Source organism: Poecilia reticulata, chromosome 13 (genome assembly GCF_904066995.2).
Source record: "Poecilia reticulata chromosome 13, P_reticulata-male-v2, whole genome shotgun sequence".
Classification (NCBI taxonomy): Eukaryota; Metazoa; Chordata; class Actinopteri; order Cyprinodontiformes; family Poeciliidae; genus Poecilia; species Poecilia reticulata.
The window spans coordinates 14,145,210-14,169,897 of record NC_088842.1 but is presented as its reverse complement, the minus strand read 5'-3'; the positions used below and the strand labels follow the sequence as shown (position 1 = coordinate 14,169,897).

The 24,688-nt window shown below is 41.0% G+C and overlaps 2 protein-coding genes and 1 long non-coding RNA gene across 7 annotated transcripts in view; 2 read left to right on the top strand and 1 right to left on the bottom strand.

Annotated features, from left to right (window-relative positions):
- mettl16 (methyltransferase 16, N6-methyladenosine) overlaps positions 1-24,688 on the top strand; it is a 154,225-nt gene that overhangs the window by 76,183 nt on the left and 53,354 nt on the right. The window lies entirely within an intron of this gene.
- The window catches only part of LOC108167121 (zinc finger protein 423-like), an 18,108-nt gene continuing 4,326 nt past the window's right edge, over positions 10,907-24,688 (bottom strand). For 3 of the 5 annotated variants that reach the window (XM_017310236.2, XM_081614677.1, XM_081614676.1), the window contains 2 exons: positions 20,484-20,540; positions 10,907-12,151 (listed from right to left, as the gene is read on the bottom strand). In XM_017310236.2, the coding sequence (XP_017165725.1) occupies positions 11,799-12,151; positions 20,484-20,540 (410 nt within the window). In that variant the 3' untranslated portion in view covers positions 10,907-11,798. Of the gene's footprint in view, positions 12,152-13,899; positions 13,962-20,483; positions 20,541-24,688 lie in introns of all 5 variants that reach the window. The other 2 variants (XM_081614678.1, XM_081614675.1) reach the window with 2 other exon arrangements.
- On the top strand, positions 13,929-15,424 carry LOC145554564 (uncharacterized). Its single transcript, XR_014090549.1, has 2 exons — positions 13,929-14,026; positions 14,827-15,424. It is a non-coding gene; the product is annotated as an uncharacterized LOC145554564 (long non-coding RNA).

Here is a 24,688-nt window from a genome sequence, read left to right as displayed (position 1 = left end):
CTCTACCTTAATGATTTCCCTTTTTGCTTTACAAGCACATACCGTAAATGCATCAAAAGACATACATGTTCCCAATTTAATAAAAAGCTGTGAAGATGCTCACATGTGCAAACAAATAAACACACAAACAAACAAACAAACACAAAGCTATAGCCTGACCCGCTTTCCCTCAACAGGAGGGCAGCTACAACAGGCACCATGCCAGGTAAACATCCTCAAGCCTTGTGCACTCTCTGCAGAGGGTAAGGCTCAATGCTGAAAACACACTCTAAAGTACAGGGAATAGTCAATTATGTTCATCACTGGGAAAACCTTCTTAGAATATATATTTTGGGCACATTGTCCTCCTGCTACGTTTAGAGAAGAGAAACGCAACTTTTACTGCATTTTATATCAAGGTTTCTTTTGTAAAAAAAAAAGAAAGTCATAACACCTCCCCTTAGAGGAGATGATTCAAATGCATTAAGTCTTCTAAAACGAGTGGATTCACCTGCAGACTGCAGTGTGTCCTTCTGCACTAACTATCCTCCACACGTAGCACACCCTCAGGCATCCAACCTAGGGCCACAGACAACTCCCTGGTCCGTCTTTCCTCCTTCCCTTTAGCTGACAGGTTCTTCGACTGCTAAGCTCCAACATGGACCTCTGTGTTTGTGACGACTATACAGCACAATCAAGGCAGGGAGAAAAAGAAAGAAAGGGAATGATGAAGAGGAATAAGAGAAGGGATACAGGCGGAGAAGAAGAGCTAAAGAGAGACAAGGACATCAACAACATGTTCTCACAGAGAGATGACCCCTGGCCATCCTGAGGCATCTGGTTTATCTGGCTGTCTGGATAAGCCACGCATACACCTAATGACTCCAGACCTGTCCATGTCCCATAGGTTTGTTTTATCCCTGATTACAGACGGGGAATGACAATGGGTTGGTAAACCACAAAGCTGCACATCTAAGAGCTCAAATCAGACTGACTTCTGCGTGATGAAAAGGGAGAGGAGTTGAAACTAAGGTCCAAAGTTGCAGAGAAGTTGCATGATTAGTTCCTTTAAAAGATTTTAATAGGTTTAAGACACCAATATGGTTATTGGTTGCTGATTTGTATGCATCACAAACAGGACCAATCTGAAGGCCAGCCTCCATCCATATACCTAACTGTGCATACTAAGCGAGGTCAACATAGAGACGAAGTTTGGACTTTGGCCTCACTTGTTCCCCTCATGTTGCATGGGATAGATCTCAATCTACTTCTCTGGTAGAGATTAGTAATCATCTAGGGCCTTCATATTGATGGCCAAGCTCAGCTTGTTTGCATATTTACTGACCTCAGAGCCCAGTCGCCTGAGGTGAGAAGCAAATTACATTCCAGCTTAACCCCCCACCACACCCCCACGCACACAACTCACACTCTTTCGATTTCCATCCCTCATTCTCTCTTCTTTTCCTCCTCCCCAACCTCGTTTCTCTTAACATGCTGATCAGTCAACTTGCGGTAAGCATCTTTGCCTACCTTGGTTGCATCTGTAGTGGTCTCATTTGGATAACATCATCACAACGTAATCTTGTTGGAGAGAGCAATCAGTTTACTTTGGAATTAGGTATTCCGTTGGCGGACCAAGAGAGAGGGAAAGCTCACAGGGTTTAAAGGATGCAAACGAAAGCATGCTCTCCAGAATACAGTCTTGAGTCTGATTGGGTGATAACAACCCACACAAGCTCCATGTGAGAGTAATGAATGGCCAATGGGAGGCCTGAATAATAATGCAATTGGATTAAAAACCAATCACAAGACGGTTTTGTCTGTTGACTTTGTTTGTGGGGTATGTTCGACAAACTAAATTCATGATGAGAAAGATGCGTCATACTTTGGCTGGGGGGGTACATAATGTTCTAATATAAATATCACCGCTTTGTTTACTACAACACAGTCTCTTTTGCCTGAAAGTCAGTCAGTTATGATATATTTTGTGGACATGACTTAATATATACATACATATGCATCAGATTTAGATGGAGTGTAATTGTCATATGAAGAGATGGTCAAAGCAGATCTTTTTTGCCATGTTAAATTAGTGGTCTTTGATACTATTAAATCAAATAATTTAATGTCTTAGTTTATCACATAGGCATGCACAAAGTGGCACACTCTATGGCTTCTCAAACTTCCCTCTCACTTGTTGAAAATAAGATGTTCTCTGATCCATTTGATCGATTCCTCCAGAATGACTGATCAGACAGATGGGTAGGAACTGGAACGGATTAGATGACCTTTACATTCTAAGTGAAGCTGTACCGCTCTCTGTCTACTGCTTTTAACATTAAAAGGACATCTTTGTATTACTTGAAACACATAGCTTTACTGTCAGACCATTACATTCTGTACCGACACATGATTTCCCCTTTGCCAAAGCACAGCCCAGCTGGTGGCCTTGGAGACCTGAAACGACACCCATCCTGCCCATAAAACTGAATTTATGAACACACCTTCCAGTCTGAAAATGGCAATTAGCACTAAGGAACAAATGTGTTTCTTTACATGATATCTGTCCTTGTGAGTTGCTGACTGTAACTCCCTACATCCTCAAGTAGAGGAGTGGCTGTTCTAAAGAGCCCCCACAGCAGTGGGCCCCCACCCAAACACCACCCCCTGGCCAACAAAAACAACCCCTGGGAGGGGTACGGGATAGGGGGAAATGTTGAGTCGGCGATAGCGTAACCCCAAAGCTCCAAAACCACAGTGGCAAGCAGGATGCCGTCACAGCTGGCTCTGCTTCTTCCTGTGGGCCCGCTCCACCGAACTCAGCCTAGGGGGAGACATAAACCTGTCGGACTGGTCACTCTTTCCACCACCCTCGTCTCCCGCCTTTCTTTCCTCCCATTACTGGTGAGTTTGGCAAAACCTGTCTAAGGAAAAAGCCCTATGGGGATCAATGTGCAGTACATTTCCACATAGACATTAGCAAAATCTTTTGACCTTTTCATTAAGAAGTACCGACAAACATAGTTCAAATGTCTGTAAATGTTTCTGCTAGGTGTCCGAGAATGGGTGGTGACTGCAGACATTTCTTCATCCAAATTATTTTTCCATTTATTTCTTGGGTCAAAGACTGTTCTTACGCTCAACTTATATATGTCTATATATAGACATATATATCTGTCTATATATGGTATGTTTGCATGTGATGTGTAATATTATACATTTGCTGAAGTTTTAATTGAAGGAAATTATTCACAAAACTAAAAACTAGGTAAAATCAATGTTAGCAGATTAAATTGAGATCATAATAAAAATGTATTTTACTGCATACGAAAAGTTTAAAAGACACATTAAAATCTTGATAAGACTGAAAACTGACTAAACAATGCATATTCATAGATGGAAGCATAAGCAAACTACCTTTAACAAAAACCTTTGTTTTGCCTAGAAATGCCCACTTCTTCCTCAAGATAGATTCTTTGCCTTTTCTTTGTCTGTAGTTATGCTTCTCTGTATCAGCTTCATCGTTATTCTGGTGAGCAATCCCATGTTTGAGAGAGGAAAAAGAAAATCATTTGAATTCTGGGGACCTAGAGGCGAGTGAGCAAAACCCAGAGGTAAGATCCAAGCTCCCTCTTCATGCCCTTCCACCGGCTGCCTACCTGGTAAACATCTCCGCAAGCTCCATCCTTTCAAAATCTCAAAACAGGTCAACCGGTGCCTATGTACTTCAGACTCGCAGAACAAGCAGAAATTGAGACATTTTCTATCTTTCTGTGTTTTTTCCCCTTCCATTGCACAGCACACAACCTGCCTGGCATTAATGATGCTGTTAATAAAATGCGGCTGGTCAGTGGGTGGATTTGCCTGGCAGGCCTGGTGTCTGTCCTTCGAAGAGATAAGCCCACCGCTGGCCTTATCTACCTCCCACAGCCCCACCCAGCAGTGCTGAGCAGTGGACACACAACCAGTCAACTCATCACTGACTAATTACTACCTCTCACTGCCTTACAAAGCAGGCCTGGACTCTTTGCATTTGCAAAGCCTGGCTGTTTCACACCTACATCTGGACTCAGTGGAACTCACACACTCATTTTCCTACCATATCCAGCTTCTTCTCCTCTTTGGCACTGCTAACCGGCCCATACCTAATTGTGGATGATCATGTAGACCCTGTAATCTACCTTTGACATCTGTTCATTTGGAAAAGTACTAATTTCCCTTATCCCACAGTTTCTTAGTTAAATCTTGAACCGTTTGTGAGTGGGAGTCAGTTCAAGTCTCATAGCTTTAGCAGTGCGGTCAAAGTCACTTGTGTTACGGAGGGAGGGAGCGGTTTCTTTTATTCAATTGTTTTCCACTTCCACGAGCGTGTGCCAAGGGGGAGGAAAGCGCCGGCTTAACACGCTCTGCAATTCAACACGGCCAGACGCAGTCCTATTAAGATTTAATGTGCCATTCTTCTGCTTGTGCCGCTGAGAAAGACTTGCAGGCTGAGGAAGAAAGTGAACAAAGAGCAAGCGGAGCCAGGGCCAGGGAGAGATAGAGAGCGCATGAGACACCAAGACAACGGCTCGGTGGGCCAGTCGTCATACAACTGGTCGACAGTTTAAAAGGTATGCTAAATAGGAGGGGGGGGTAACAATAGTGACCCTGATACAGGATTTTCACCCACTGAGAGGAGCTCTGACTGAGGACATGGAATTATCTCTGTTTTGTCCACACATCCTCCCTGCTATTGTGGCTACCTACTTAAGAAAGAGGTCAACTGGATGAAGTCCCAGCATGTCTTGAGTCCCCAGCGTGATGAATTATGTGTCATCCAAAATGCAAACTGCAAGCACGCAGGTGCTGTGAGGGAGCGCGTGTGCTCTGTGATATTTGTGTGTTTGCATGTCTAAGCCTACGACTGATTAAACAAGCACACATGTGAGAGACGGATCTCGCTAGATGAGGTGGATGCGAAGTGTGAGCAAGAGTTGCGGTTGTGGCTATTGTCATTTATGCTTTATAAACTCTTCTCTTCTTATTTTGGATATGCAGCCCAAGCCTGACAAAGACCAATAAATACTTTATACTGTGCATAATGCGTGCTATGTGAAGCACCGGGGGAAGAGAAGGAGGGCGTCCTCACGAGGGCATATGCTTTGAATTCCTAATGACACTCCTGTTAACGTAACTGGCAGTGTTGCAACAGGGAACACACAGAGAGGATGTGCCATGCAGTCAAACATCTACTTTAATACTACCTTTCTATTCCTCTTCTTTTTGTTTTTACCTTCCTGTATCTCCATACCTATTTTTCTTTACCCACACAACACTGACACACAAACACATACGTGGCGAAAAAAATAATAAATAAACGAGCCCAATTGTAAGACCTCACTCTAGCATGAGGTCTCTTTTCAGTGGCTGCGTTGTGCCAGAAGTAGCTATTCTCCCCTGACCGCCTCTCCTCCTTTCAAAGCCTTGTAATCAGTGTGCGCTGCTCTTTGTACTGGGATGTCGCAAGACGCCCCAGCAAAAACACAGCAGAATTTCTGATGAACGGTGGCGGCTCAGAGTTCGGCTAATCAGGTCTTGCTCATGTCGCTTTCCTCTTATGTGAGCCCCTTTTGAAGCAAAAAAAAAAAATGACGCACTCTGGCACATTCTTCTTGACAGCCACAAAGCAGCTGTTGGATCAATATGCGAAGTTAGAAGATGGGAAGAAACACAACCAATAAAAGCCTGTTGGAAACAGTTAGTACAAAACATGCACTGACAAAAAGTTATTCATAGTTAAGGCTATTACTTGATATTTCCATGCTACTGGCCCAAAAACTTGATGCAAGTTCATCTAAACACTTTGAAAAAATTTGTTGTGGCTTGAAATTGTTTCAAACCTCAAGAAGTCTGCTAGCTTTTTTACTATTTTTAAAATGTTTCAGATGTGAAACATATAGTACAGAGATAACTAGTTCATACAAAATGCACATTTCAAGTCATGATTGTTAGCCAAAATTGCTATCCAAATCAATCAGGCTCAATGTGAAAGATATATTAAATCATAAGTTAACTGTGATTAACTCCATATTTTTGGAAAATTAAGTTTCACATGCTACACCCTGGTCTGACTACTACCTGTGGCCTCGGAAAATACCCAAAATAGAACCTCCCTGACAGCTTGAAATAGACTGAAAAATATTCAAATGCAACACATCACACACTGACTTAAATTAATATGAGAAACAAAGTCATTTCTACAACTTTGGGACTCTAATAAACCATAAGACCCATCTACAAAAGAAGAAAACATGGAAAACACGGGAGTGGTGAGCCTTCCCCGGAGTGGTCCTCCTTACCAAATTACTCTAAAAATGTATTGATAACTCATCCAGGTGGGCAAAAAAGTATGTGGCGTAACATCTAGAGCAAAATCTGAGTCATTTGTCTTAGTTAAAGTCAGTCTTCAATATTTGACATTCAGCAACAAGAGACTGAGCAAAAACTGAATCTGGACAGGGAGAGTTCTAGAACCAAAACCACTTTTGGCCAAAAGAGAACACAAGCATCCATCTCATTTTCACAGACAATACCCGTGCATTTGGAAAGATATCTGTGAGCTGACGTGATCAGAATGACAATTTTTTTAAAGCTGTGCTTCTGATTACATCTGGCATAAAACTAATACAGAAAAAAACCCATAATGACAGTCAAAAATAGTTATGGTAGTGGGACTGTCAGCGACTGCTTTGCTGCTTCAGGGCTTGGACAACTGCTGCAGCTGACGGAACCATGAACTCTCTATCAGTAAACCTTGAAGAAGATTGTCTGGTCCCCAGTTTGTGACCAGATCAGTTTGTCAGCTCAAGTTTATGTGGCCTACACATCAGGACAGCGGTCAAAGACAGGCCGGTCCAGCTCAACAAACAGCCAATTTGGCAGAATTAAAACAATTCTGTGAAGAGCGAGTCAAAATTTCTGCACAGTGATGAAAAGTACTCACTGCCAGTTGCTGATAAGTGTGGCAGAACAAAGGCTAAGTGTGTTTTCACACTGGAGCAAGTTGGTAAGGATTGCTATCCCTTAATAAGTGATCGTTTGAAAGCTGCTTTTTGTATTCCCTCACATTACTTTTGGCAAAGTTAACATTTTGTTTGATGGCCTGAAAAAATTGCTAGTGCCAACAAAAAAATTCAAAAATGGAGGAAATATGTGACAAGCCAAATACAGTTCAACAGCACTATGAGTGTTTCCCTTCACAAATAGAGACTTTATCTCTATCCAAACTTTTCCAATCAAATCAGCATCTTCTGTGTTGTGTCGGGATATTATTGTTTCTCACTGAGCATTAGTGTTTCATTTGTATTGTCTCATAAATCTGAAAATGTTTTCTTATTGAAGCCGAATGCATTTTGCAGTGTCTACAGGGATGCGGAAAAAGGGAAATCTGCATAATATAAATCCATATATGGCCCAGTTATCTGTCTTCTCTTTTTTTTCCTCTTGCACCCTCTCTGATTGATTCCTTTATCTGAGGGAAGCAGAAGACATGCTCTGTTTGCTCGCACAGTGGCCGGCAGGAAAACAGAGAAAGACACTTATTAAAAAGGTCATCTCACAGAGGGTTAAAATAGCAGGGCAAGGATCTCTCATGGGGAGGGGGGGGGAGTGGGCGGCCATGCCCCTCCTCTAGTGAAGGACACAAGAAAAGGTGTTGCTCAGGGGAGCTGGACCCGTAATGAAAGAATAGCCACCAGGCTGACAGCCAGTGTGTGCGCTTGGCTATTCAAATACCATCGGAGAGTCGGGACTGAAGAAATGATGCCGAAAATGCAATCTTTTAAAATCAACTTTGAGCAAGAGGTGTTATTTTTATTTACAGTGTGGGCTTGCTAGTAAACACGTGGAAATGAGAAGAGGCGAAAGGGTCTGAGGGCAGGTTGCATTGACTGCCGTCGCAATCTCATATCTGGCAATATGAACATGTCTTGCACCAACTGAGACCAAAAGTCAAACTACAGATACGGTTTCTCTTTCTTTGTGAAGTATCTGTAACAATATGAGGTAGTACAGATAATCCACTGAGTCAGTGTGATACAGAGACAAAGCATTTGTGAAATGTTTTTGGAAAGGCCTGTGGAATAGCTATGCCTCCAGCCTCCTGCCTCCTCCCTAGGGCAGCCTGAAGCCCTGTCGGCAGGATGCTGATCCCCACACGGAAACCTGATCTGCAGCCATCCTGGAGCCTGAGGAAAACTCTCCACCCCCACCCCCACAAAACTCCCTTCACTTCTGCCCCGGAGTTAAAGGGGTGCTCTGGGGGAACATTCTTTAAGCCCTGCCCCAGCCAGCTTCCACTCTCAACTCTCTGGAGTAACATTCTTGCAGCCCTGCCCTAGCCTTCACTGGGATCTCCTGGGGAGCATTCCTGAAGCCCTGCCCCAGCCCAAGACGAGCTCCCCTGGGGACACATTCCTGCAGCACTTTCTCTCCCTGCTTCCCTCTCCCCTTCTTCTCCCTTGCTCCATTTCTCAGGCTCTCGCCTTCCTCCGCAGTCCAGCATTAGCGCGATCAATACCACCGATCGCATCGGGGACACCAGGCAATCCATACCCATGCGCTCCCTTAGCGCACTGCAGTGGTCACAGCTTAAGTGCATGGAAAGGTGTTACACCTCTGCTAGATGGAGGGAGAGACGATGGCTGCCATTGATCGAAGGTTGCATGTGACATCTTTCTCTGTCCTTCTGTTCGCCGGGCGTGGTCGGGCAGACAGTTCGAAAATGTTTTGACTTTATATAGTTTGTTTTGTCTCGCAGATTTTCGTCTTCTCGTTTTTAGATACTAGCATAAGGGTGAAGCTTAATAAGAAACAGAAGCCACATGTGAGGTAATGCCTGCATATATGGTCACATGCAGTTCTAGTAACAGACTGTATAGGCCCAAGTTCTGTGAGCATGCAAATTTCCAAAATGTGGATTGGTTCCAGTCAAGCTCTGCAATTTGTTTACCAAAAATAAAACATTTGAAATTGTAAAAAAAACGGAGAGTTTAGCAGGTGCTGGTGGTTGATTAGAAAATGGTTCTAATAAAGCATCCATCTGTGAGCAGAGGCTTGATGTAAGGCTGATTAATTGGTCATGGATGTCTACATAATGCCACGTAGGAAATCTTTCGATATTCCTGAGAACACACAAATGAGCATGCGCACACACGCGCACACACACATTCAAAGTACTTAGTATGCCATCTAGAAGTTTCTTTTCTCCTGCTGTGTTTGAATACTAATAGAGTGTTTCTGCACAATCACAATACCCTAATGGCAATTAGATTCTTTTGTTTAGTTTCCACAGGGGCCCTTATCCAAACGATGTTTTTTTTTTTTTCTTCCTATCATTGAGCAATTAAGAGTTATTTGTCTGTTAGATTGACATTTACAAAAGATTGGGCTTAATTATAGAAAAAAAATATGACTTTGTCAGTAATGACCACTGTTACATGTGGCAGCGAACAAAAGATTTTCCTTTCGTTTAAAACAAGAAGTTGTTTTATATTTCTATTGCATAAAATCCTTTGTGTTTTGCCTTTTAAAAGTAAAAAAGTATCCAGGCCTTTTGAACTTTCTCATGTTTTGTCTTTTTACAAATGTAAACTTCGGTGCATTTCTCTGGGATTTCTATATGACAGAAAACACAGTGTCTAGTTGTAAAGTGGAATGAAAATAACTGGTTTCCAAACTTAAATAATTCTGTTTGAAGCTCTATAGCTCTGCCTTCATCCTTGTATCAATTATTTTAAAACATTTCCAGATTTGTCCTGTAATTATCTCAATCCAGGTTTACTGACCTGCTTCACTGTTCACCTAAAGAGAACCATCCCGATATGACATTCTGTCTCTTTCAAGCTTTATTGTAGGGATGGTGTGTTTAGGGTGATGTTATTTTTCCTCACAATATTTTGTGCATAGAACAGGAACAATTGTGGTCTCATCTGACCAGATCACCTTCTTTTACTTGTGTGTCATGTACTGTACGTTGTGGTTGGAAAAATGCAAGCAAAACTTATTGTGCTTCTTTTGAAAAATAACTTAATTTGTGCCAATCATACATAAAGGCCAGATTTGTGTAGTGTGTGATCAATAGTTGTCCTGTTAAAAGAAGTGAATCTCTGGAGCTCCTCCAGAGTTACTATGAGCCTCTTGGCCTCCTAAGTAAATGATCCTCTCTTTGCCGAGCCAGTCAGTTTAGGTGGATGACCATGTTTTAGTAGGGAGCCCGAGACTAAATTAAACACAGATGGACTCCATTTATGAGGCTTCTGAAGACATTTGTTTTTACTGGATTTATTGACGTGTTAGTGCAAAGGGGGGCAATTTTTGTCAGTAGTTGTCCCCTTAAAAGAAGGTGTGAATCTCTGGAGCTCCTCCTGAGTTACCATGAGTCTTGAGACTTTTTATTATAAGTAAAACATTTAAAAGAAGGGTGTTATGTAAAATAATTTTTTTAGCTTCATGTCAGAGAGAGGCCTAATTTCAAGGCATCAAACTAAAAAGTCAAATTTATTTTAAGTTATGTTTGATAAATACAGCACACATATAACAACTGAAAGAAACATAGTTACTTGACTGTTCTATAAAATTGCACTCTCTTCGTGGAAAATACTTCCTCTTTAAAAAATACATGCATCCCTTTTATTCCACTTGACAATTATCTCTTATTTTGTGCTGGTGTATCACATAATATGCCAATAAAATACATTGAAGTTTGTGGTTGTTTGTTGATGGGGAAAAAAAAAGATCTCAAGGTCAGACAGGCTCATATTCTGGAACATAAATAGCTGAGAGGATGTCACCCATTACAATTTTTTTCAAACACAAACTGTTGGGTTTAATGCCAGCGACTCAGCAGGAAAAACAAAAACAAAAAAACAGAAAAAAAACAACAAAAAAAGGGAACAGTTTTTCTTTAATTTTACACTTTTCTGGTACTTTTTTCACACCAGAGGCAGGCCCACAGATATATGTAAGCAAGCCGCTTCACATGCAATGAGCATGCAATGCATTTCTGCTTGAAGAAACAACACTGTCAATTTCATACAAACTATGAAGGAAATAAAAAACACTCAAACACCAGACTTGAGAGTGTTTTGAAGATGATGGAAAATCTTTGTAATGCTCTTGGGATATCTAACCTATAATTTGTGGTTGGCTGACTGTGGGCTGCAAAATGTGAAACCAAACTGCGCATGAATGTAAACAGAACACAGACTAAGCAAAGATTCTCATGAGTAACCCTTAAGTTTTCATTAAACGACAAATAAAAGTTCAAATATTGGTGTCCTGCCTCGTGTTGTGTTTTTGAGCGTGCTTCAGATGGCATCTCTCAATTTAGGCTCATCAGGATGTGTAAAGGAGGACAGCAAATCCAGGAGAAGCACATGGAAACCTTCAGTTCACATCATTAGTTCTGTCTGCCACCTTGTCAGTGTATTTATAGTCCTATTCATCCATCAACAGGTCAATGACAGAGTCTGCCAATGGCATCCTTCTTCTTCAGTCCCACAAGGTATCACTACTGCAGTTTACTAACAGTGGGGCTGACTGGGGGACTTTCTTACAGCAATGTACTGTTTCCAGCTGAGGAGCTGGACCACGCAGCTCCAGATTACAAACATATATGGATTTATGGTGAAACAAGGAAGGCTATGGCCCAGACTGTAAATAATATTACAATGATTCACATAGGCCATATTTGTGTGCCATATTCCAGCATGTAAGGTGCATATAAATAACACGGCACATGTGCCAAGGCCTTTGTTGGTAGATATTTACCAGAAAAACTAGAAATCTGGTGTTGTGCTCCCCTTAGTGCAGTGTACTAACACACGTAGCGTGGCATATTCTCTATTGAAGGCACAGAGCGAGAGTGGGAGTGGGAGAAGAGCTGAGTGGCAGAGTGGAGGGGAGGCTCGGTGGGCTGAACGTTGTTTACCTGTCAGCTGGCATTGATTAATCTTGTGTTCGGTGAGATCGCTCAGCGACTCGAACACCTGCCGGCAGCTGTCGCAGCTGTGCAGAGCAGGCTCCTCGTCCTCCTCTTCTCCCTCCTCTCCTTCCTCTGGAGAGAGCAGCCTCTTCCTCAGATGCCCGGCCTCACCATCCTCTGCCACCCTCTCGAGGGCGCACTCTGGATCTACGAAGCCACAGGAAATGACAGTACCACATAGTCAGAAGGGTGACCCGCACAGTGAGGTACTACAGCTTCCTCTGGGTGACGATAAAATGGATTTCTAGACTCTGGATTTAATAAAAACAATAATAAAAGCTGTAATAAAAATGCAGGTTCAATTTGAACCTCTGTAACTCAACCATTCGTGCCATAACAGAAGTGTTGGGCAGGTGGAGTGAGAAAAATACAAGCAGAGAAGTTGGCACACACTCATTTCTAACACACAAACACACACTCTTGTTATTAGAAATGGTTTTACGTTGTGTTTGCCCTGCTTCACCCAAGCAAAACTTTAGTATATGAAACTAGACTGATGGGAATATGTGCAGTTAATAAATCTGGGATTGCAGTTTTTGGCTGGACCAAAGATATATGAAATTTCACCAAGCGAGTGCTGAACTGCTTCAAACAGCATCAGACAAAGACAGGACTGTGAATATTCGGAGCGCGGCTTGGTTTTAAAAAAATAAAAAATAAATGCAAAAACCGAGATTGTTGTGCATGAGATTGTCGTCACAACACACTTGCTTAAATTATTCACCCTTGCTCGCAGGCAGCCGCGGGTCGTGCACATCAATATTCTTCAATCCATCTGCAGTTTTGTCTCTTGTTGTCTTTGTGCCGCAGCATCGCCAAGGGTAAGCCACCGACTACCCTGAGCCAGGACTAGAAACCATCTTTCAAATTACTCGCCAAATCTGTATTTCTCGCTATAATGAAGAAAAATCTTTAAGCCAATCTGATTAAAAGACAGCACCCTCAGACAAACGGTGTTGTCAATCACGTTATGTTTTGTCTGGGAGAAGAACCTTTGCACTTTACCAGCAGCCATTTTAAGCCCCACTGATGAAAGTGTTCTTCTGCTTGTCTGGAAACTCTGCAGGGGAACATTAGGTGAAAGCCAGTTTTCTTTTTTTTTCTTTCATCCAGCAAACTGTTAACAGCACCTGAGGGCAAAGAGTGTGTGGCACCGACATGCACAGGTGTGGGCGTTCATATATTGGGTTGTAGAGGAACCATTTTAAGACCTCCTTCTCTTATATTGTGAAATTCCTCTAGGAAAGGCGTTCCAGAACTCATCAAGGCCACCCAGGATTTTTCCTTTCCCCCACTTGCGCCAAGTATTGATGTAACATCACACCCTCCATTGTCCTTCCCTCTTGGCGACGGAGGCTCTCGGAACATGCCCTCTAAAAATATCAGTGCCGTGGTCCCAGGTGGGACCATGCAGAACAGAACAGAAGGTGTTTCAAGAAAATGAAAATCCCAACCCAATCCTCGCAGACGCAGCCTTTCTTGCTCCTGGGAAAACACTTCTGACTGAGGCCAAAAGCCACACAATATAGACTTATGATTCATCCACACATGCAGAGACTGCATTTGTAGTATAAAATGAAAACTGAACACTTTATATAATTTTTTTTTCCTCACAGGCAGTTTGCGGAGAAAGTTATGTGACTTGTGATTTTCCCCCCCCCAAATCTATTCATGAATCATTCACTTATTTAATATTACAGACTCATTCTGTCAGTGAAAACTACTGATGACTCTATTTTAGCATTTTACAGTAAGCAATTCTGTTTAAAGATTTTCACATTTTTTCACACTATTACCACAAACTCCATGTAATTTGTTAGAATTTTTTGAGCTCTACCAAACCAAAGTAGGAGATAATTGTGAATATCTTTATGTATGTGCGAGTCTGAACTAACTTCAATTGTTGTTCCCTTCTTTTAGGTGACAGGTTTCAGCTGTGACTCCCACTGGTCAGCTTCTAAGACAGAGAAGAATTTTTCAAGAAGAGTATCTGGAAGTACAAACTCCAACAAGGAACTGCTGGTGAGTTTGAAACTGGAAGTTGATGTTGAGTATGTATGTTTTTCAGGGGTGGTGGTGGTGGGGGTTGAGGTTACAGGGCAAGGTCACGTCCAACCCAGGGATTAAAGAGCCACATCAATACTGAGGTTCCTGTGCCTCTGGGTCTCATACAGTAATCCATCAGATCAGGACATCCTCTTCTACCAGTCTCTGCAGGCTGGACAGTCGATCAATACCGGCATGCTTGGAATGGCTGACAATCATATGCCGAATACTGGGGGAAGATGTGCAACATTTTCAGGGTTTTTTTTTTTTTTTAAATCAGACTAATGTCTGTGTTGATTTTTAGAATCAAAATGACATGATTGGTGCAGAAGGACCAGAGAGAGGGCAGACCATTTTCAGATCTGATCCATATTTAGATAAAAAGAAGTTCAAAGAAGGATAATAGCTGTAACTAAGAAATTATTCATGTGGGGGTGGGGTGTCAGGGCCACAGGGGGATAATGAAGAGCTCACCAAAAAGATTTCTACAGATGAATTTCCAATCTTTACCAAACTAAAAGCGCATTAATCCTGGGCTCATAAAATGTGGGGATCTGAATGGATATTGACATCTTTACAGCTATGTAATATCGCACTGAGTCCAAAATCCATCAATCATGTGCACACTTGTGGTGCCTGGTGACATTTATCATGCCACAACTTTCATCTTTGAGACTTCAGGAGTCTCTTGGACCCCCCACCCTTATATTATTGAATATTTCTGCTCTTAAATATTTATAACCTTTTAATTGATATTCTCCTTTCTGCTCCATTAGCCCCACTGGGGATATGTGGTCCCTGGCAGGGAAGCTCCACCATTGTCTGGCCCACACACTGAGACAGGTGGAGACACTGACCACAGGGAAAGAGCAAGGGCAAGAACCCACAGGAATGGAGTGGGAAAAACTACATAAGGGAATAGAATGAGTAGGCATGGGATGGTTATTGGCATGAAGTTACAGAAAAGTTTCAAGCAGCACTTACAGAAGCAGCACTTACAGAAAGTTTATTTCTGTAAGTGCTGCAGTTTTTCGTCATAATGTTCCAAAGTTTTAAAGTTTGTTTTATTTAGACAGGGAAACTGATACAATGGCTAGATGTGTCTCTGGTTGAGTAGAGCTTAAAGTAGTACAGCACTGTCTTTCCTCCATCAATTGCTGCACACTGTTGGTCAGATGGCTGAAAGACTATTTCTATACTTCCTTTTTTGCTTTCAAGTAGAACAAATATTTGAAACAAGGACTAGCTAAGCAACCAACTACAGCTGACCACACAAACTGACTGACAGTTGATATTAGCTTTTTGTATTCATGCAACTAAATGAAAATGGGTACAATATTTTTTATAATTAAACCAGAATCTGCCTAAGTTAAAGGCTGTTACTATTTATTATTATTATTAGTAGTAGTAGTAGTAGTAGTAGTAGTAGGATCTGTATTAAAAAATAATTTTATATAATAAATAATTTTTTATAATAATAATTTTAAATATGGTAAAACATAAAAGAAAAAATAAAATTGCACCTATACATACATTTATTTCACATTGCTACACAACTGACAGTTTCAGATGTAAAAAAAAAAAAATCATCCAACTAAGATGTTGGCTTTTGATAAAAATGAGACCGGGATCTTTCAAAAGAAAATTCACTGCTGAAAAAAAAAACATACATTTTAAACATACACCTTATTAAAAATGGCATGTCAAAATTATTCACAGCTTTTTCAGTAATCGGTGAAAAATCTTTTTTTTTTGGCATTACAGCAATAACAACATTCTTATAATTGCTAAACCATATTTTTGGATGTTTCCACTGGTAATTTGGTAATTTCTTATTGAGATTGGAAGGCATCCTTGTCGTCCCCCCAATATTTATTACCGATTAATGATTCTCAAACATACATACATACATACATAAAATTGATATGTATTACAGTAAAAAAAAAGACTAAATATATGAATGCTAACATTAATATTGTTATATCTGTATTATAACAATAATGTTATATCTGTCAAACATTTTCAATTCTTTCTGATGTACATAAAGCAATTAGATCAGATGAAACATTTAGTTTTAAACATCTGTGTTATAATAGTAGTTCCATTCACAGAGCATTGCATTATGTTTATCATACTGTAAGAATTTCAGTCTCATGCCTGAAAATGTGACACGAAGCTTCAGTGAAGGCTGTACTCAACAGAATCCTAATCAGAAAAGTTAAACTCTGAATAAGATCTTTCGCTTTAACCTCTTGGGATAGAATTGTGTCTGACCCTAGCGAAAAGGTTAGACAAAAGCATCAAGATCCTAAAACAAGGAAAAGATTCATGGATGTTTTGTTTTAATTTTGCATTCATCCAAATTTAGGCACAACATACAAAGAAGAATAAAATCACTAAGGGCTGTGTTCTCACATGCCTGAAGAAAAAAAAGCATGTTGGCCTCAATCAAACTAAACCCTGATGGAGCGTTCTTTGTGCAATGGAAGAATGTGGTGTCAAAAATATCATTACCAGTGCACCAATCCGCTCATTTCCCCCCTTCCATCGTTTTCAAGAGATCCTCGTCTCACGACTCCCCTCCCGGTCCCCCCACTCGTCTCCCTCCCTGGCAAACCACCCTGCAACCACCCACCCCCAAGTTCAAATTAAGAATTTATTTTAACCAGTGAGCAGCTTCTGTCGACACGTGTCGGCGGGCCTGATCAAAGGTGAGCGCACTTCTTTATCAGAGTGAGGGAGGCTGTCAGAAATAGGAGGACATTAAGATTGAATAACCTTCACAGGCTTGCCGGCACCTCATTATTTAAAAATCTAAAACTTCTGCTGAGCACCCAACATATATAGGTCACACCACATTCTAATGCCACATGTGCCTCTGAGTGTACCCTCCTCTGTGTGGATGGGATTTAGAGGACTCTTCATCAGATCGACTCATTCCCCCCATCATTAAAGAACATCATCATCCAGGCGGCGAAGCTGCAAGCTTGGAACTTGCGGGATTCTTAGCGTTTGTTAGGAGTTTACTTATATAGAAAGACTGTAGCGGTGAAGATGTAGGGAGGGGGTCGGGGGGAGTTCTTATGGTTGATGTGCGCGGTTTTACCCGCCCCCAGTCCTCCAAGTTCTTATTAAAGGACAGCTTAATATTCATATGCGAGGAAACGTAAAAGTAGAATGGCAAAGGTGTTCGTCAAGAGCTGTTTCTCTAACCGTTCTGAACACATCACAATTTGGGTTTATTATTTAGCACAAAAAAAAAAATTGCCGTACATTTTCCAAAAAAAAAAAAAAGCTGAGATGAAAGTGATACAGATCTCAAACAATTACAATATGGTTAGAACAAACAATGAAGACAACGCAGAGAGAGAGAGAGAGAGAGAGAGAGAATGCTGACTGACGGAAGCGCAGGTACACAATAAGCATCATCCACCAGTAAAACCTGAGCGCTCAGAAGAGATACAAGCATACAAAGAAAGAGGGGGGAAATCAAAGCAGCTGAATGAGAAACAACATTTGAACATACCGAATGCTCTTTCTTTCTGTCTTACCAACTCCCTCACTGGGAGTGATAATATTGAACAGAGCGCCTTGCCATGCCATTAGTGCAGGAAAACATCAAAGGAAATGAATAATAGAGAGTATGATTTTCTGAAGTGGTGGAGTGAAAGAGTCCCTTCCTCTTCCTGCTGTAGTGAGCCCTGCAGTACATTGATCTGTGGGCAGCCGGAACCTAAGCAGAGCCAGAGTCTCCAACGCCGCACAATGACACCACACTACTCTGAACATACACCACAGCACCTAGTCAAGACTTCAGATCTCTACAACTGTTCTCAGCCACCTTCCTTTGACAGAGGTGAAATGATCTTACGGGGGTAAAAAAAACAAAAAAACCCTTATCAGTCTCACTTCACCAAGAACAAGTAAGCAAGAAAAAAATAATATATGTAAAGGCGGGAAAACAAGGACAAAGCATGTGGCATAATTGCATACAGGCTGTACAATGGTACAGCCAAGCTGCAGATCTTAAGCCGCCCCAGACTCTCTTCGTAAAAAAAAAAAAAGCATACTGCCTCATTAAATCTCAGACATCAAGCTGTTCCTGCCTCTCTCCACTATACATTTTAGTGTCTATCTGTTAGAGGAGTCTCTTTTGTTAGAATTTATCCTTTGCTTCTGCTACTAATCAAATATGAATGAGAGCCAAGATGCAGGACTTGCAGCAAGCTTGCAGAGTCACAAAAGTCCACAACTTACAGTGGCAGGTCTTGAAACCCTGTCTGATTAAGCTATCGGCTTGTCAGAAGTCAAACGGCTTTTGTGGGACTGTCCATCAACGTGCCAGATGGAGAAAAATCAGGTGAGCCCTTTCTGTTGCTTTTCAACTTGATGTTTTTCAGCTGTAAGTTGGAGCGACCGCTGTTTGATTACCTGTGTCGAAACATTTTTAAAGTTGCGGGCGACGGGTTTGACAGCAACTTAAAAGTTTTCCACTCGAAACGGCTCATTTTCTCATTGACCGTTTGTCAATCCATGCACAAAATAAATCAGTCAGATGAAGTCAAATGAGGAAAGTGAGAAATTAATTTGGGCGCCCTCCTGATTTCTCCACAGGCAGACATCGATCATGCAGCGGCTGTCTCCCCTCACTCTGGAGATAGAGGCGGTGGAGGGACGGTGAGAGGGGAGATTCGTGTGTCTGAGGGGGTCGTTGTAATCAGGCACACTCATTAGCTCTGCCTTGGCTCTGGATGACAGGAGATCTCTGAGGCAAGTTAGTCTCTTATGTCCAGTGTTAGAAGGGGGGGAAAAGTAGCTCCTTTTCACAAAAGAACCAACTGATACTTATCAATACAGGGGTAAAGAAAAAAAAATTAAAGAATGGGACAATATTGGTGCTTTCTATGTGGTGGCAACAATCAAAGAGATATAATCAGGTTCCACAAATTAGAATCTGTTTTAGAGAAACATTTCTCAGCAGAAATATCCAGATCAGGTTTGGTCACATTTTAATCTTAAACTGGAATGGACCAAATGCAGTCCCAGTTTATAAAACAAAAAGTTTGAAATGCTTTATAACGTCAGGGACAATGTACATACAAACGTGTGCAGTGTAGAATTATCCACTTCCGCTGAAATCAGTGTTTTATATTTCAAATTCGAGGTTATCAAGTGTAATTCAGATTTATCCAGAACACTGAATTAATCTTTAAGTTTAATCCCAATAGTAAACTTTAAACCAGATGTTAACATTAGCATTGTTAGGTGCCATTGGTCACCCACACATGCTGTGAATGCTTCGTAGAGTGTTTAAAAATAATTTTCAGGTTGTTTGTACATGTTTTAATGTTAATGACATTGAGAACCCAAAATTATATCAGATAAATACTGATGAAGGTTTTTAATGCTTCTGAAACCAAGTACAGCCAAACCAACAGTGTACTTTTGTCAGTCAACTCTGTCAACACAACAGAACTGCTTCCTGTCTTACTTGAAAACAAAAATCAATAAATACACAGCAATCACCATCATATCTGGGGCCAATTTAATGAAATGATATAAAGTTACTTGATCACAAGCTGAGAGCAAGTGGATAGAGGTTGACAAGGAATACTGTGGCAATATCGCAAGATCTTGTGGCATGAGATCTCTTTACACCAGAACTCCTTAGACATAAAAGTTTTAAAAAGATCAAACATAGCTGAGCCAAGCAAGTATTTATAGTGCTGCACACAGCCTCAGTGTTTTGCACAGGAGCACTCAGAGAGCTATGGGTAAATGCCGGACTAATGTGGCAGCCTAGGTGTACTCGTGGTCCCCAGCCTGCTGGGCAAAACCATCCATATCGGGTTTAAAATAACCACGCCTGAGACTTAACCTTTACCAGAGACAAATGAAATGAAAATATACTGTGTGGTGCATCAGAAGCAGACTTCATTCATAGGGGGCTTTCTGCTAGCCTGACCTGAATTACCGCTCTGTTCCTGGAGGGCCACTGTGAATGGCACGCATGGAGACAGGACACATTCATCTGCGAAGCTCTATTTTACATCATACAGAGGGGCTGGGAAACAAAGAGTGTAAAAAAAAAAAAAAAAGACAGCGAGAACACACAGAAACACAAGGACGGCTATGGGCACACTGGCATGCATGCATGCATGCAGACCCGGCATACACACATGCACACACACACAAGACGATGCATCACCGCTCTTTCCCTTATTCTCATGGAAAACACATGCAACCATACAGTTTACGCCATGAAAACCGTAAAAAATAGGAAACCTCATACTTTTTCATCAGTCTTGTCCAAACTAAGGTTTTACAGACAGACGCGTACACACACACACACACACACGCACACAAACACACGCATACAGACACATGATCCACTTTCCAGCCGAAAATGATGAAATATGAAATGGAGCATTACCGCTTGGAATGGCAGTCTGCCCAGGACTGTGCTGGTCCTCTGTCACATTGTCTTCTACTGCCAGAAAAAAAAAAAGAAAGAAAAAGAGAAGAGGGGGAGAAAGGAAGGAAAGAAACAGTTAACAGTGAAAAACAACTTTGACAAATTGAGATTTTTGATTCTTTTTCTTCTATATGGAAACTAAAAGAGCTTTCAGATGCTCTCGATGGCTCAACCTGTGGTTTGGGAATCCACACAAGCCTTTCAAGTGTAGGAGCTCTGGCAAAAAGGCAAACAGCCACACACGTAAATAACATATTGGACTAGGTAATGACGTGATGAATTATAAACGTCTCCCTTGGAACGCCTCCCCGATATCAACATCGACTAAGTCAGAGAAAAAAAAAATACCTTGATGACTACATTAGTAAGACGACTAAGCAGCATGCTAGTTTTACAAATTAGACGGAAGAGCAGATTCCAGTGCACAGAAATCAAAATGCACATGCTAAAAGTATCACCAGTTTCCTTGCCGATACCGATTGTTGGCTTCCCTTAAGGTCCGATCTAACTACTTCTTTTACCTGTAACACATCAAAAATAAATATTTGCTACAGGTTCATTTATGGAAGTAGCAGTTTTGATTCTATTAAAGAAGGAAAATGGTACAAGGAAATTCCTGTATTCATTAAAGTACCTTTGTCTGTTTTTATTAAACTTTTTTATTAAACATTTTTATTAATTGTATTTGATATAAACTTTATTAAACTTAAGTTTTTGATACATCAAATAAATAGGTATAAAAACATTTCTGGATTTGATTACCAGACCTGATAAAAGGAAAAGTAGCCGATTCCTCTCTCGGGTCAATTTATTGTTGTATCTCTGTTATTATGAAATATCCAGTTAAGATTCAGTTTCTGCGTCATAACTGTCACTGCTTTTACTCTAACAGGGAGGGTGACGATATAGAGATAGCATGATGGAGACTCTGCTCATTAGGTGCATGGCAACTAAGTCACTTTTGACTTTTTGACAACAACACAAGCCTTGGAAAAACATGACTTGTGTTTAGTTAAAGGCAGAACCTTTTTAAATTGGAGCCTTTTTAGAGCTGGTGAGACTTTCTTGTGGCATGTCAAGCACAAGAAACGAAATGGATTTTAACAGCGGGAAGAGAACAAAAGAGTCTCCCACCTGTTCTATGTAAAATGAGGGTCTCACTGAGGACTTCATACGCCTCTGCGTTCCACCCCTGCAGTTGAAATGCATTCTCCATTATGTCCTTTCTTTCTAGCCTTTCATTTTCTTGGGCAAAAAGGAAGGGAGTTGAAGGGGGGGGGGGGGCTGACAGGACCTCCCAGTAGGGGAGTATGGCAGTGACTGCCAAAGCAGAAATTGGCGCACTTTTAAAATTGCACAAAATATCCTGTACTTTGCATAATTAAGATGGGGATCCTATGGTGGCAGAAGCCTTTTCCACGGGGGAGTAAGAGTCCGTGTCAAGCAGGGTGACAAACATCAGTGGAAAAATGAAGAGGAGAGTCGAGCTGCTTTTTGCGAGACACAAAACAGCAGAAGATGTCTGTTTTCTTGCCAGTCCATGATGACTTCCAGAAAATAACCATTTACATGCCTGCAATGCTCTTTTTGGAAAGACTTCCTTCAATGCGTCCATGTGCTGCATATGGAAAATATGCAAAACAACTGGTCAAAAGTCAGACAATTAATTAGTTCAATCAATTAAAAATGGTGACATAGTCCTGGTTGGACACCACGGCGGTAGTGCGTCCCCTCAGAACCGCTGTTTCAGCCTTCGGAGAAAACTTGTCCTGTTAAAGGAGGCCTCTGTGACTGACGCCCTGAGAGTTTAATGAGTTTCTGTAGCACTGTTGAGCGCCTTGCATCTCGGATCATTTAAATGGGCTACAGATAGGGGGTCCTAATAAATCCCCCGCCGTTCTATCAGAGAATGGTGGCGGGAGCTAGAGTTTTTGTTTTGATTACCGTCACTGTTGGCGAAGATGAGGGAGCTCAGGCAGAAAATTCTATCTTGCAATGCCATAAGAACTTAAACATTACTGCAGTTTGCGATGATTTGTCACCACGGTGAACTTATTAAAAGTTTTGCCATTTAAAGTAAACAACTTCCACCGCCACGCAAACGCTTTTCTCATTTGTACCTGGCTGCTTGATAATTAATAGCCAGCTTGGAGCGATCGCGAAGGGTAAGCTGTCAAGTAAAGGGATGTTTTTAACAAGCTGGACTATGATTAACAAAGAGAACCGAGCAAATATAACTAACAGAGGCTTTTTAATTAATGTGTTCTTAAGCTTATGATTGGCTTGTAATGACTTGAGTAAAACTTAGTTCACAGTATTGTAGGCGCATCGCTGCTATCAGTTAATTAATGTTTGACAAGGTACAGTGTATCACTCAGGCGACGTCAGGCTGCAATCATTGTGCGACGCATTGTTGATACAGCATTGAGCACACTTGGGACAAATTGGGCAAAGAAGCTTTAATTTAAAAAAAAAATTGCAGCGGGAAAAAAAGCAGTTCTGCAACACTTAACATACTGACCATAAACACATGTAACGGTTGTTAAATAGCCTTAAGATATTTACAGTTAAGTCAATATTGTTGTTTTTTATCTGATATGGGAAAAAATAACAAAATTAAACAAGACAAATGCAGAGAAAAATAGCCTGGAAAAGCTGAAAAAAGCACTTATTCAAAATACCCAAATGGAAGAAAAGAATATCAGACCGTGTAAGACAATAGATTTAGGTGTGTGTGTGTGTGTGTGTGTAAGCACACAAAGATGTACGAATAGAGAATATGTTTTATGCTCTTTTTCCATACTTGTGCCTGTAAGCCTTTGTATGGTGTGTGTTGGGGGTGAGCTACTCACAGACATTTAAACAGCCCCGAAGTGTGTTCCTGGATATGCGTGACTCATCTGCTTGGTTACAGCCAGCGAGGACGATACAGTGCCGAACACAATGGCTGTGTAATCCGCCCTGACTGACCGGGAAGGAGACGCTCGCCACGGGGAGTACAACTCAATTTAGCTCGGGTCAAGAGGTCAACCCTCCTCAATTAGGGCCGGGGAGAAGGGAGGGAGGAGGACACGCACTGCACATGAATAACTTTCTTAATGAGCATTATTTGAACTGGTGATTAGTGTCATAAATAATTTGCTGCAGAAAAGCATGTTGATCGTGTTGCATAATATTTGTAGTCCTTCACATATTGTTTCACGTATTGTGTGAAACAAATTGCACATAAAAAGAGAAAAGAAAACCACCCCATTTGTGCCAGTTTTTTTTTTTTTTTTTAATCTCATGAATCAAAAATCTCATTATGCACGTTGTGCAAATTCAGCTTCCAGAAAATATTAATGCCATTCATCCTCTTACTATTATATCAGAAACAGCAGTGGTACAAATCAGTCACTGTCTCTGACTCAGAAGTGTGTCTCCATGTGGCAGACAAGCCATGACAACAAGAGCGACACATGCCACGGAAAAAGGACAGATATCGGCCAGCTCCCGCGACACCCGGGTCCAACACACTCAGCCGCACGTCAAGAACACTGACAGGCGTGCTAATGGGATTTTTTTCCATGGCTTCATCATAATTTCCTTAATGATAATTCTAAACCATATTTTTGTGTCACATTAGAAAAGCGTTAATGGGTGTTATGCCACAGATCATTAATTGTGAACGGACTGAAATTTAAAGCAGCTGAGGATGACGCAACTGCTAATAAGTATGTGAGGAAATATGAGAAATGTTCTAAAAAATTTAAGTGTATTTCTGCATCTTAATTACAATAGTCATTCGTGACAATCCACAGTAAACATTTTACATGCGTTACATGAGTTTGGAAGTTATTTCAAACTAAAATAATTAACATTAGTGACATTTTTGTTCCATGATTCTAAAGAATATGACTGATGAGAGGAGGACCCTGCTTCTCATACTTACTTGAGTTCACTGGTGAAATAAAAAAAAAATAATAATAATTTTATTAGACACAGTGTTTGCTGTTTTTGAAAATTTTTCTTCTACTTCCTTTTTTTGAAAAAAATATTTATTTTTAATGTAAGACTGAGCATTTGAGTAGACTGATTCACGCACAAACTGAAACATTTCTGATCTGTTTCAATATTCACAAATCAGACACATGAAGAATTTATTAGCGGCTAAGATAATGCGT